At 40.0% G+C, this 15287-nt stretch overlaps 1 protein-coding gene across 35 annotated transcripts in view; it reads right to left on the bottom strand.

Moving 5' to 3' along the window:
• PTK2 (protein tyrosine kinase 2) overlaps positions 1 to 15287 on the bottom strand; it is a 332755-nt gene that overhangs the window by 183171 nt on the left and 134297 nt on the right. For 32 of the 35 annotated variants that reach the window (XM_084848676.1, XM_084848672.1, XM_084848681.1 and 29 more), the window contains 2 exons: positions 13356 to 13582; positions 9634 to 9800 (listed from right to left, as the gene is read on the bottom strand). In XM_084848676.1, coding sequence (XP_084704802.1) covers positions 9634 to 9800; positions 13356 to 13550 — 362 coding nt within the window. In that variant the 5' untranslated portion in view covers positions 13551 to 13582. The remainder of the gene's footprint in view (positions 1 to 9633; positions 9801 to 13355; positions 13583 to 15287) is intronic. The other 3 variants (XM_084848686.1, XM_084848687.1, XM_084848688.1) reach the window with 1 other exon arrangement.

Here is a 15287-nt window from a genome sequence, read left to right as displayed (position 1 = left end):
ACAGCATCTGGGAGGCCATAGGATAGTTCGGATTCCTGGATCTGAAGTCGGACGCCCCCACCCCCTCCCAGCTGGCACTAAGAGAACCACACCAGATGCCTCTCCAAGGTCACAAAAGTGACCACAGAGAGGAGGGAAAGGGGGCATTCCTGTGGGTGGGGAAGGGAGGGGACTGGGGAAGCCAGCTTACAAGGAATCCTCTGGCTGCCCCAGCCCCCTTCCCTCCCCCTCCCTGACACCTCAGCTAGACAGGCAAAAAAGCCTCTCTAGCAAAAATACAGAGCAGAAGGAGTGTGGAGGCCAAGATTGCCTCTGCCACGCCTCCTGCTCTGATTTGGATGGCCATAAGCCTCCAACTTCGGGGGCTTATGGCTATCACCATAGAATTGCACCCTAAATGTTAAATACTGTGTTTTGCTAAACGGGCTGGGCTTTCCTTTAAAGTTTAAGAGGTGCACTGACATTTTTTAAACCAATACATGTGCAGAGTAATAAATATGTTGATAACAGCTAAAGTAGTGTAGTGGTTAGAGTGTTCAACTGGGACTTAAGAGACCCAGGTTTTAGCTTCCACTTGGCTAAGGAGCTCAGGGCCAGACACTGGCTCTCAGCCTATCCTACCTCACATAGTTGTGAGGATAAAATGGAGAGGAGGATCATGTACATCAGTTTGGGCTCTTTGGAGGAAAGGGGGATATAAATGTAACAAATACATAAATTCATTCTAGGAATCCTATTGGTATTTACATTAAATACACAGAGTGTTCTCTTTTAATACGTTCTCTTTATAAGTAAAAGTAAATAGTATTCAAGATGAGTAATCCGATTTGGAACAGAGTGCTATTGTGGGCTAATGGCTGGAGTGTTCGGTTTAGATCTGGGAAACACAGTTTCAAATCTTTGAATCTCACTGGGTAGCCTTCAGCAAGTCACCCTCTCTCAAGTTACTCTACCCCACAGGTTGATTGTGGTTCTGACCCATCACTTTGAGGGCCTAACTACACATGACATTAACAACATGTTTTTAAAAAAGTAAATACCAGGACAAGGGGTAAGGTGGGGGGAATTGTTTTCAAGATTGCAGCACACAGGGAAGGGAGGCTCAAGACATGAAATTTTCCACCACCACCCTAGTGTAGCAATGAGCAACAGGAAAAGAGCTCCCATAGGTGCCAATGTTCCCCACCTTGTTGCTGTGCTGGAGGAAATTTCACCAAGATTGCAGTTAGAGAGGGAAGGAAGGCTTAAACCATCCTTCTCTGCATGGTGTGATCTTGATAACAATCAGGGGGTGGGGGGTGCATGTAGTACTTAATGTTTTAAAAACACAATGTGATTAGAAATCATTTCATTAGTGTCACATGTAGTTAGGCTCTCAGATCCTTAAAGGAACAATGGGCTACAAAAAAGCATTGCAAACATTTGCATTTTATACCCAGTTGTTAAAACTAAGATGTAGCTGGGTGACCAGCCAGATGGGCAATTAATAAATGAATGAATGAATGATAAATATGCATGTAATAGTACAACTGATATGCTACATATCGTCATATAATTAACAGCACTTAGATACCTTTCTCTTCTACAAAGCAATCTATTTTAAATAAAGCAAAGCCACTAAAAGAGAGTTAATGACTGAAACTCCCTTTTTCATCTCTATATGACTTTCCCTTCTGCAACTTTGGCTTCAAAGAATGAATTCACCCATTCAGTTTAAGAGACAGCCAACCTGTGATGGCCTTCGCTCTCAACCTAGTCATCATCATATATAAGAGATTGGAGCGAAGTATGATCTGTTAACATATTCAGACAGTGCAGCCTTTCCATCTATTCAGCTGCTGCCTTATAATTTCAGTGGATGACCTTAAGTGTTTGTGTTTTGAACAATAACAAATAATTTTCCTTATTTACTCCACAGCAAACATTATTTTTATAACTTGCATTCTTTCGGAATTGTTCTTCCATAAAAGGCACATACAATCAAATCTTTTTAAAATATGAGATAGACATTCCCTCAGTTGTGCACACCCTGAATGTCACAAAGACTATCTGCTGGCGTTCACTAAAAGGACTGAACACATATATGTGCTTGTATCACTAACACTGCTACAGTGGCATCTATTGTTCATATAGGAAATACAGAACCTCTATTCATACAGGAAATTTCCAATTTTTGTGGTTAACCTCCCACCTTTCTTTAAAAGCTTTTCAACACTTGCTGTGTTCTTCTATTTCACACATACAATGGCGTTTGGCATTGTTTCCCAAAGGAGCCAAGCATGTAAGAATTTATGTACATATGAAAAATCAATAGGAAAACTATGTTTTTATTTTCAAGAGAGAATGATGGGAATTGAAAGGATGGACAAAATGATAAGCTTATGCAAGGTCCTGTTGGAAGTCCTAAGGAATGGGAAAACTTCTCACCAAACTTTACAATGTTGGAGAAAAAACAGTGGTTTTCTCAGGTGCGTTCCAGCAATTAACTGACTTCTGGAAAGTATAGGCTGACAAAGCCACTCACATGAACAGGTTATATTGAAAGATTACAAGCAATGACGTATACAAATGGGGGAAGACAGTCCTTTCCAGATCTCATGGAAAGAAAAGAGGCAGGGAGCACTGTTCATTATGCTAGCTATCATTTTCAAAGATGCTGGGAGAACCTAGTGGTGATATTTCAGCCTGGAAAACAGGTGCTTTTTTTATTTACCACAATGTCCACCCACCTGGTGCTCTGTGACTCATAAAATGCTACTGGCCTTTAAGAACATAAAAACAGCCATGCTGGATCAGACCAAGGGTCCATCTAGTCCAGCATTCTATTCCTACAGTGGCCAACCAACTGCCTGTGGGAACCCTACAAGCAGAACATGAGTGCAACAGCACCTTCCTGCCCATGTTCTCCAGCAACTAGTCTACACAGGCATACTGCCTCTGATACTGGGCGTAACATATAGCCATCAGGACTAGTAGCCATTGATAGCCTTTTCCCCAATGAATATGTCTAATCCTCTTTTAAAGCCATCCAAATTGGTGGCCATCACTACATCTTGTGGAAGTGAATTCCATAGTTTATGCGCATGTGAAGAAGTCTTTCCTTGCCCCAAGCTCCCAGCAATCAGCTTTTATGGTTTTAGTATTATCAGAGAGGGAGAAAAATTTCTCCCTACCCACTTTCTCCACACCACGCATAATTAAATCATTGTTACTCAATCCGGCAAACGGTTAACAGCAAGGAGACAAAGTTCATTTAAAGCAATCACCATTCATACCACTCTAACTTCTTATTAACATTTTGAGACATAAATTACATCACTTACTTTATGTAATTCACCATCATAAGAGAGCTAGTTCATGGCCTGTTTAGAAGGTTATGGTCAAGATCGAAACAAGCTTCTCAGTTTAAAATGCGCCTTCTCTCTTAAGGAACACCAGCAGCTGCAGTAAAAACTTTGGAATGTCTCTGGCCATGCACAAAATCCTGCCCAAACTATGCATCTCTATTGTATCTTATCCCACATCAAATATGCTGTATAAATGCTGCCTGCCTTCAGAACTATTACATTTGCCCTACAATAGCATTAAATTTGATCCAAATGTGAGTTAATTGTTCCAAAGCATTGTATTTCCATCATGTTTTGTTCTCTGCAAAAATTCTGTCAACTCTTTTCTTATATGTGCATTTTTATTGGCACCAACGTTGAGGGTACAGAAGTGTTAATGAGTCACACAGTCTGCATCACAAGCAAAAAATGTCACAGTAAACCTCTTACTATTTGATCTCACAAGGAAATCATCTCCTTTCAATTCCAAATGCATTTGTTACTGTGATTATCATCCCACTCTCTCCATGGCAGTGTCAAAAGGAATCTCACGTCAAGTCACAGCCTATGAAAGCATTGTGATCACAAAGGCAATCCATTATACCTGAAGATGATCATCAGCTTGAAAGCTTTTTAAATTCTGGGCTTCTAGACAAGTTGCCAAGCCTTTAAAATCTAGACCTTCTGCATGTTGTTTGCAGCTCCCTTTTCTGTTTAAAAAGTACTACCAGCTATTTCTAGAAAGCACTTTGTAAGAAGCAAATTCTTCTGAAGTTTTAAAACCATAAACTATTTGATTACAGCAACAGCTTTAGACTTAAAATGCTAACTTCTTTCTCTTAAATAGTACAAAATAGTTCCTAAAGTCAGTATTTTTTAGTATTTTGATGGAGGGAGCAATCCTATGATCCCTAGAGAGCTAAGAGCCAGGAAACCGCTTCCCTTCCCCTCCCACTCCTCGCCAGCGAGCTCGCAAATTAAAGAGGGCAGCCCCAGGGGCAGGGAGAGGAGGAGACTGGAAACGTGGGGCTATGAGGTATCCCCAGCCATTCCCATCATCCTTCCCTCCCCCTCCCCAAAGCCTCCATCAGAAGGGCAAAAAGGCCTATCTAGCTTAAATGCAGAGTGGCAGGCACAACACGCCTCCCCTCTCTGCATTGCATACTCATACGCCTCTGTTTGGAGACTTACAAGATCCAAGAGGATTGTGCCCTAAATAACTGTTGTGAACCACCCAGACAGCTTCAACTATTGGGCAATACAGAAACGTAATAAATAAAATAAATTATCATACGATTTCAAATGCCAGATCTTATATCTCTTGCATCAAACGGCTAGTGCGACTTGCCTAAAATACATACAAGCAAAGTGCCAGAATTTCAGTTTCTTCAATATAATAATGGAGCTTAATGCTTCTGTATTTAACAGAACATGATCACAACAACGAACAGGCAGTAATGACACAAATTTGGAACCAACTCTCATCCTTACTGACAACATCCTGTTAAACTCATGCTACTAAAGTAATAGTTTCACATTTACTTTGGAATAAGAATATTACATGCTACTAACCACTACCTAGGCACAGAGACAGCTATTTACATGATGCCTTCATTTCAATGGAAGTGCTAGGCTAGTAGCACAGTTTCAGGCTAGGAGAAGTGTAACAGAGTCATGAGTAGGTTGTTCATCCTCTTGATCCAGGTTTTCCACTGAAGCAAAGGAAGTATCACACTCAGGAGGATGCTGTAAGAAATTCTCTAGTGCTCTGAGATGTTGTTTTGACCGTTCTTGCAACCAGATATGTAAAAGCACCCTTAAGGACTCTACCTTAACAGCTAGTTTTATTCTCACTACACAGAGCTGAGCCTTGCTTAATGTTGTTCATGTCAGTTGTCTGTTGGCAGTTCTGTCAGGCCGAGGTGAATGCTTTTTTCAGCAGAATGCCATGGGAAGTTAAGGATTCATGTCAAGAGTGCACTACCTGCCCTTCTAGACCAACTATTTTCAAACTTCACATCTTCAGGAAATCCTTTCCACATTAACTTGTCTGCCAGGAACCCCCAACACATTGTCAAATTCACTGCTCCCTAGAAAATTCCACTCCAGTTTTGCAAGGCATTCACCAAGTCTGTTGCCCACTGCTGTTGCCTGTTGTAAGCTAAATATGACCCCTAGAACTCACACAAAACTCATGGTTGCACATTACCAGAAGTGGTGGGCTAACTATCTCCCATTTCGCAATGAACACCCACCCCCCACCCCACAATAAACCTTAGAGGAAACCCAGAGTTCCTTGGGACACTGTTCAGAAATGGCTCTTTTAAACCAAAATACTTATTTATATTACTGCATTTCTTAAAATAAAGTGACTGAGATTGGTACAATCCTAAGAATCAGAAGCCCTGATTGTGGGATTTCTCCAAGACCAGCTTTACATGATACCAGTAAGCACCAACAGCAGAAATCACCGATGTTGTCTATGGCAAGTTGTGTTGGCACCACATGCAGGAACAGCCATGTATTTCTCACCACAAGAGGGGCGTATAACACATGAAGAGCGAAGTTACATGAGTGTGAGCAGAAAGTAGCCAGAAGAGTGAATTTCATCTTGGCATTCTTTGTGTTTGATGCAGATCTAGTTCTGTCTCTCTGCAAACCCTGCATTTTGTCCTCTGTTTACGATGGAAAAGCAATGGAAAAGGTGGTCATGAATATAAATGCCGGAATTAAATTGTCATATTTTCTCACTCCTCTTGACAGTAGTAAGCCTCCCTTTTTTTTTACGTGTTTCAAAGATATATATTTTTAACTGAAAGCCATTTTAAAAAAGAATCCCTGTTTATATATTATTACAGTGAACTAAGCTATTACATCCAAGCACACTTCCAGGATTTTTCTTCTACACTGCTAATCTAAATATTTTTACAAGTGCTGTCATCTGATCTTAAATGCTGCATTTCATGGTATTAAAAAATTATGACAGCAGTGTTTTCATTATTCCCAACAAACTTCTATAGCTTAAGAGAGCAAGGCAGGCTGCACAACTTTGATAAAGCATGAAATGACACTCTGGAAAGATGCTGAATAATTTATACCATCTCATGAGGGATTTTATATGACCTGATCACCTAAACATCAGAACAATTATCTAACTTCACTTTTAAAGGTTATTGCCTTTGTTCTGTATGCTTAACAACATGTGAGGACCAGTGAATATTGTAAATGAAACTGGCATTTTTACATTTCATAACTAATCTTTGCAGCATAAATTATAGTCACATTGCATGTATATTGTTGGCCATGAGAAGACTTCTTTAAAATAATGGTCTAATCTATAATTGTGTAGGATTCTATAATAATTTAGTTGGTGAAAAGAGAGAAAAAATACTGATTCTCATCACCAAACTCTGAAATACAAAATGTTCATGGGAAAAACCAAAGACTACTTTTTGTTAACCTGTTAGATTTTAAACCTGTTAATTTAATTTGAAGGGTTAAGACAAGCAGGCCTCTACAGAGATAATTTACACCCAATTTATACCTTGATCTGTTGCAATGCATTCAGCATTATTAGAAAAATGTTTTTAGTCTGTCAAACTGAACCTAGGCCACTGAGAGCCATATCACACCGTAATGTTCAGAAAACTTTTTTTCCAGTATGTGGCAATTCTTTGCTTGTGACAAGCAGGTTTGTGTGGTGACCCATTCACAAGGCAGACAGCACCAGTGTTGCACATCAGCAGTTGTTACCATGCCTGCACAGGCCACATGTCTCTAAGCAAGTCTGCAGTTCAGACACCTATCCAGGTCCAGGTCCATTATGCAGCCTAGAAATAACCAGTACTTCTGAATTTGCACTCACTTCCTGGGGGCCTGGCCAAGCAGGGAGTACAGCATGCTCTGTCTGACACAGCTAGGAAGAATGCACCCAAGGGTCCCCTTCTCCTGCAACTTCTACACAACAGTTAAGGCAGCCTTCTTACTCAAAGGCCTACAATAACTTGACACTGGCCTTGACAACTTGCAAGACTGACAACTTCTGCATAGCCAACATCAGACAACCGACCAACAAGGAGATGCCAAGGAAATCAGGGAAAAAAAGGTTTATCAGTCGCAATTCAGTCCTAACCATCAACTTTTTTTTAACCTTCTTTAAAAATTAATTTTAACTTTATGACAGGTACAACTTGATTAAGACTACAGCTGTTTAAGGTACAGATAACGCAATTCTAAAAGCATTTTGGAATACGTCCCTCCAAAATTTAATTTGTATGTTAGGTGGGCCCCACCTCTTCAAGTTCCCACTGACATAAGCAAAGAAGTGAACCACTTAGCGATAAATGAGCCCTGAGTCTCCATGCCTTTCAACGCCCTCAGTTTATGAGTCAATTTTCTGAGAGTGCTATGGCCCACACTCTACCCACCCATCTCTGTTCTGAGAGGCCAGCACCCATTTTCCAATGAGCTGCCACTTCCAATTGGGCAGCTGCCTGCAAAAGTCTTAACAAGTTCTTGAGTAGCAGATGCTCATTCTCTCCAGTAAATACAGACAATAAAAATAAAGTACCACAAAAATTAACTGTTTGGTTTGTTACTCTGGCAAGAACAGGAACCACATTCCACCAACAGTCTAGAACCATCAGACAAGCTACGTGTGTATTAATGTACCTTGGACCTGCAATCCCTTACAGGCCATTGGAGACAACCCTGGGTTAATTTTAGACAGCTTGTGGGTGGGGTGTGTATGAAATGCCATCTATGTATCGTTCTTGGAGAGGCTTCTTTAATTTGCTAACTGCCAAGTGTTTCATGCTGTATGCGTGGATATAGTTACAGAACACTCAAACATTATAGGGGAGTCTGCAAATTGCCCTGTTTCTTTATTCAGAGCTTGTTCATAGAGTCAGATATAGAGGGAATGATTCTAGGAGCTGCTCATTCAAAGAGCTTTTATTCTCAATCCATAGCCACTGTTTACAGAGGCAAGCAAAGCCAGGGTGTTGTAGCCACACACAGTGCTATCCTGAATCAGCCTAGAGTCACAGGGTTTGCAGTATTAACTCCCTCCATACCTTTCTCACCAAATAAATCATTTTTATATTATTTAAACGAACTATATGCTGCCTTTCCAGTAGTATGATCCACAACGTGATGCACATCAAATCAAAAACATAAACAGAACAGAACTACTGACAATAAGCTTAAAAGAAAAAAACAAGCAGCAGAGAGCAAAAAAACCTTACTGATCTGCTCTTCATAAAGGCTCTATCAAAAGGTTTTAACACACTGTCTAAATAAAGAGGGAAGACCTTCCACAAGAGAGAGTTCTGCAGCTTAGGTGCCAATAAGGAGAAGGTCCTGTATCTCATTATCACCAAACATTGCCTCAGAAGGTGACAGCACAGGGAGGCTTTGAACACTATCCATGTGATTGGGCAGGTACATATAAGAGTCAACAGTCCTTGAGACAGTCAGTAAAATAGCTGTTTCCATACAGTCAGCAAACAGGATACTTCTCCCAAAGGCCCATAATACAGAAGGTACTACGAGAATGGGAGGTGCCTGCCAGCCACAGAGATGTTCCACATTTTCCATAATGCTCTATCAGGCCATTACAGCCCTTTTTTTTTTTTTACAACCTAAAAAACTTCAAAGCAATCCCAAACTTTACTTTTGTTATTTTTATGAAATTTCCCTCCACCTGATTACCAGTCCTTTGTAATCTGTCCTTTCACCCTTAGATCCCACTATGACCTCAGATATAACCTAGGTTCAACTTCTTTGAGGTTTAGCTGCTTCACGCTACTTCCTAGCTTCTTGTTCTTATTTCTTCTACTTCCCTTACTACTCTTCCATCCCACTCCTAAACTGACTGCATTGTAGTCAATCTCCCTTGCTTTGTCAGCAGAATTAATGCACACTAGATAAACAGCCCCATTTTTCCTTGTCTCAGACTGCTGGGACAGCAGATAAGCCATCTGGGACAGGCATTCTATCACAACTGTATATTTAAAGCCAGCCAGCAAGCACTCTCCTACCCTTCCACTGCTTGCATTTTTTCATGCTTGCATTTTTTGTACTCTGTACCCAACAGACATTCTCTTCTGATAACTGAAACTGTTCTGCACTGAAATACCTGTTTTCACTCTATCATTTATGTGCCCGTTTCCTGCACAGCAAAAAGGAAGCCACCTTTGCAGAAATTTTACTGCAGTCTTCTGTCCCAACCTGTGGGTAACACACGACACAATTTAAAAGTGGGATACATTTAATTAATGGTTAGTGGGAAAGTGTTTAATCTTACTTCCATTCCTCTGGTGCGTGGGCTAGTTCAAATTTCTCCCTCACATTGGAAACTCCCATATCTGGATGTAGCCAGTGAACTTCCTCTGACTGCAGATGACTGAGCCGTAAACCGTAACAGGCTACATTTTTTACTTTGTGACTATCCACTATCTTCTGGATTATGCCCTAAAAAGGGAAGAAATGCAAAGATTTGGTTTTATATAAAATTCAATCATGTTTTTTTAAAATCTTATTTTCTATGTAAAACTGCGTAATATAGTGAATAGCATATCTGCCTTTATTTCAAACTAAAATAAATAAAATTTGTTTTAAGGGTAATGAAATGTTAGCTATAGGTGTTTAAAAGAATCCGTAGTGGCATTTCACAATAACCTTGCCCAAACCGAGCCAATTCAAAATCTGCAATGGATAGCACATCTTTCAAATATAATTACTTAAAAATTCACACTTCAACCAGCACAGTCACTAGATTCGCACCTACTTTTATGAGTGAGCCTGGAGGATTAAGGAAGAGTGTTAACTATCCCTCTTAAATTCGTTAGTTCTCTTTTGCTTGACCTTGAGGATCAACATGGATCTCCACAGTGACAGAAGCACTCCCTACTGAACAGTAACAGCTGCTTTCATACAGAAGAACTATGACTGTGGTTGGCTTTTTCCTAAACGTCTTAGGGTTCAGACTAATCTCCATCAGAGTCTAGTACTACACTCAGGAGAGAACCAGCAAGGGTGCCACAGCACCATGAGCCTGCACCGCAGTACTTATAGTGGTAGCTCTTTTACAATATGCCGCAGTTTTGCAAAAGTTCATTCATTTTAATATCCCAAATAATTTAAATGGCAGAACATAAAACTTTTCAAAACTGTGCAGTACTGTAAAAGATTACCACCTACCTGACCCCTTATGAAGCAATACTTTCTTTGTCTGATATTCTTCTGTTTTCCCTACTGGCAATAGCCAACAAAAGGATTGTGAGGACTAAGACCTGTGGGAAAAGGAGAAAGTGAGCTAGGATAAATTATGTATCAACATCATTTCTATGCAACCTTTCTTCTAGTCTAACAGCTGAAAACATTAAGCACAGTCAAACTTGTTCCTTCAATTCTAAAAGAACCTGGCTATCAGGTGTTGCTGTTAACGTCTCCTAACGCTACGAGGGATAGTGACCCTTTTCCAGAGCTATACTGCTCAGCATAATTCCACAGGTTTAGCACTAAGGGCCAATTTTTACATAGTTAAGTGAGAGTCTGATGCCTGGGCAGTCCCCCCCATGGGCACACTTCCAAGTCTCCCTCCCCCAATCTACACATGAATAAAAGCAGCCATGGAATGCAGTTCATTCAGTTTTCTGTGCTTTCTGAACTTGGCACTAAGAATGTCCACATGACATGCAGACTTCATTTCAAAAATCAGTCTAAGTAAGACAAAGTTTTATTAACAATGAAAAATGAGTGCCCTTTTTAAAACTGGAAAAGCACATGTAATTTTAAAAAATGCAAATGGACAAAGATTAGAATTTCTTTTAAAAAGTCAGGCAAATTTGTGGAGATTATTAGTTTTAAACTGTAACTGGTATAATCATAAAGAAAACCCTCACACACATTGGCTAGGTTTTCACATGATTAGGGAAAGAGGTTCAACTCTATCTCCTGTGAATAGGAACAATGGGTGCTGTTGTTTTTTAAATCACACTTCATGTGTTAATCAGCTCACCAATGCATGGATGTCTGTTCAACACCTGACAACTTTTTTGTTAATGGCCACTGTAAATATGATAATTATCACTGCTTGTATTTTCTGCATTTCAATTCCCTCTAAACTCACTGTTCACGATTCCCTGCCAACGGTGTGCACATATACCCTTGTATATGCCCTTATAACTTAGGACAACACTTCATGCATCTGAATAAGTGGGCTTTTCACTGTCCATGAAAACATATGCCATAGTAAAAAAAACAATTTTAGTCTTTAAGGTGCCACAAGACCCGTTGTTGTTTTGGGGAAAGAAAAAAAGCCATCTGAGAAAGACTCCTAAGCTTCCAAGCCATGATTTTTAAGATAAAGCCAACTGGAGATTACATGCTGGGTGAAGTTACATGCTGGGTGAAATAGTTATCTTCTTCAACAGATCAGAACCTGATACTGAAAGTATCAAGAAGCCCCCTAGTACACTTGCTTCACCTGTATTATCTCAATACAAGTGATCATGAAAACCAGGGGTGGGCAGAAGGTAGATTTCCAGATCTTTTGGACTTCAACTCTCAACATTCCGAACCATTGGTCATGCTGGCAGGGGCTTCTGGGAGTTGGTCCCCAACATCTGGAGATCTACCTTCTGCTCCAATGTAAATAATTGCATGGCTACTGACCAGCAAATAGCTCGGAACAGTAACCTGGACAGTAGCACAGGCGTTGTTTCCTCAGACTAACTTTGCAAGAAGGTTTCGTATCTGTCAGGGGCCATGTATGTACCTGAAAATAAGACTAATGTGGCAACTATCACATGTGGCACCTTTGTCAGGAAAAGATTTCGAGTCCACAAATAATTTCCCAGTTCCTCCTTTACACAAATAGGCCTACTTCTCAGTGATGTGGCAACCTGTGACTGGTCTGTTCAAGTTCAGACTTAAGGTGTCTTAAGTCTGAATATGCTCTTCATATTGAAAAAAAAGCTCTAGATATAGATAACTAGCACTAAGAGCCAGTGTGGTGTAGTGGTTAGATTATCGGACTGGGGAGGCCCAGGTTCAAGTCCTCACTTGGCCATGAAGCTCAGTGAGTAACTTCAGGTCAGTCACTGACTCTTGGGCCTAACCTACCTCACAGAGATGTTGTGAGGATAAAATGGAGAGGAGTAGGATAATATACACTGCCTTGGGATCCGTGGAAGAAAATGCAGGATATAAATATAATATAGAAATAAATACCAGGGAGGAGGCTAACTAGAACCCTATCATCTAGATACCTACTTTTCTATACAGAGTTTTTTGGTACATAGGAGCATTCTGTCATGTGAGCCTCTACTGAGGTCTGAAGTGGTAGATCCCATACACAAGTTTATTACCTCCCTGAGCAGAAGGCCTTATTAACTGTGAAACAGATTCAGATATTATCATTGCAATGTTATAGCTTTACACATATTCAGAGACCAACAAAACTTTAAACCACTCTCCTCTTTGTTCAGGCTGATCAAAGAAGAGGGACAATACTTTTCTACTCATGAGAAATAATGCACTTAATTTCAAACCCTCAGATAAAAATTGCTCAGGAAATGCCATATAGTCATGGTTAGTTGATTTAACACTTGGTTTAAACACCGTTTAACACTGCAGAAGAGTAAGAAAATGCATTTCACCTCTCTCCTTTAAAACAAACAATTTAGCCCTCTCTCTAGCTCGAACCAAAAATATTGCAGGTGCAAATATGTACTTCAGCTACTATCTTTCCAAAATGAGAACCATGGCACAGAAAATAGGTAATGGTATCAAATAGGTCAGTTAAGCTGGCATACACACCATTTGGATCCCTCCTCTTCTCGTGAGAAAATTGTTAGAAATTAAAGCTTTGCCTGGAATGACTCATAGCATGTGCTGAATAAAGACCTTCAAGTAAACCACTCAACATCTGTGTTCCTCAGCATCAAGTTATCTGTCTCACACTCTGAAAATGACCTTCATATAGCCATCTCTAAAGTATTTTAAAATATTAAATCAACTCACCCAAACATCTGTAGCATCTCCATGACGTATAATACTGGCCCATGTTGTTGGCTCACTATTACTTTCAAAATAATGGAAAACCTTTAAGACTCGTTCCATTGCCCCTGGGGAACGTTCCATCCCAGAACTGAGATGTGTCTTTGTGCTTGAACTTGGTGTATGATTCAAATTTGGGTCTAGGTAAGCTGCTGCCATGGTTTTGCTAGATGCTAGGTATCTGTCATATTCTGAAATGGGAGAAAAGAAAACAAACATCTCAGTCTCTCAAGCATTTGATTCTATCTTATTTGCAAGAGACACAGACAAATTCTATAATGAATCAAGAAATAACCAGAGTTCCTTTTCCTAAAGAAAAGCGCCTTCAAATGACTCAGCCATAAAATATATTCCATCTAACTAGTAAGACTCATAATCCTCCACACTGAAATGTATAGATCACTTGTCCAGTACACTACAATTATTTTTCTAGTTAAAGCAAATTCCCTGTCCAAAGTAAAATATTACTACACCTGGTGTGCATGGATTCTAAGGAGCACAGCATCCTAAAGGTCAGGAAATCTGGGGTTAATGATTCACTAAAGGTTAATTTTTCAAATGAGAAGTTACTACAATAATGCATCTTGGCAACAGCTCTTTCCTTTCTAAATAAGGAGTCTGGCAGCATATATACAAAGCAATAAGTTACAATCCTATGTACACTTACCTGGAAGAAAGCCCTGTTGAATACAGTGGGGCTTACTTCAGAGTAAACATAGACAGATTTGTGATGCAAGTTCTCTCAATTTAAGAGCCATTCCAACCTGCAAACTCGCAACATACATCTTTGATTTCACCTAGTAGCCAAATGGAGGCTAGTGGGCATTTCAAAAGAACAATACCACTACACAACCATTGGGGCTACCACTACCTGACATTTTCCCAAGTAGTTTCCAGATGAAGCAGTGAAAAACATAACAGAAATCCCTGGAGAAGGGTGGGGGCATGTCGGGAGAGAGAGGGTAATTGCAAGGTCATCATACCCTAATTAACGTTGGCTTTAGGCAAAGTGTCTCTATCCCTAAGCTTGGTCCTTGATAACATACTAACAGGCCACTACATAGTTCTTTGTTCATAGGAAGCTCAAGTCCTTTAAAAGTGTCATCCACCTGAAAGGTAAAAGGAAACTGGAACTGCTTTCCCAGTCTGCATTTGGAGATACATGCCCAAGGAAAACTGATGGAAGTAGATGGGACTTTAAAATAAATAAATAAATAATGAACCATATGTGTATGGCCACTGACAGAACGGAGAATAAAATACAACGGCTGTATCCAGTGATGGTCTTACTTAGGTAGACCCACTGAAATGAATGGGACTTAATCTAGTCAGGACTAACTTAAGTCCCATTCATCTCAATGGATCTCCTCTAAGGAAGATTAACATTAGATACAACCCACCATTAAGATATAAAATAATATTTAGAATATAATAAAAACAGTAAAACGCAGCCTAAAAACGTTTCTTTTTTCTTTTTCTCGAGCAGTGAAAAAACAAGACCTCTTAGCACTTCTACCCTTAAAAGGTTAAAAAAAAAGCCCTGAAAATTGATTAAAATGCCTGAATGAATAAAAAGGTCTTCATCTAGCCCCAGAAAGATGAAAGGTGGTGCCAGGCAAGCCTCTCTGTGGAGGAAAAAGCACTTTACATTTTTCAGAATGTTGATGATTCTTCAGGACTAGCCCCACCTGCTGCATGCCAGCTTCTGCACTGCTGTGATACCTGATCAATCTGTACATTTGTGAACAAACTATTACAGGGAAAACAGCCTCCCCTCTCTTCTGAAATAAAACTGGCCCTGGAAAGCCTCCCCACTACTTCAGGAAAAGAAGCTGCAGAGCACAAAAATATACAGCACAAATAGTACAGCATCTCTGCACTTTTCTCATGTTTTCT

The sequence above is a fragment of the Heloderma suspectum genome, chromosome 4 (genome assembly GCF_057233095.1).
Source record: "Heloderma suspectum isolate Gila_16-S chromosome 4, 16-S_ref, whole genome shotgun sequence".
In the NCBI taxonomy this organism is placed as follows: Eukaryota; Metazoa; Chordata; class Lepidosauria; order Squamata; family Helodermatidae; genus Heloderma; species Heloderma suspectum.
The sequence above is the reverse complement of the archived record's forward strand: the minus strand, read 5'-3'. Positions and strand labels throughout refer to the sequence as shown.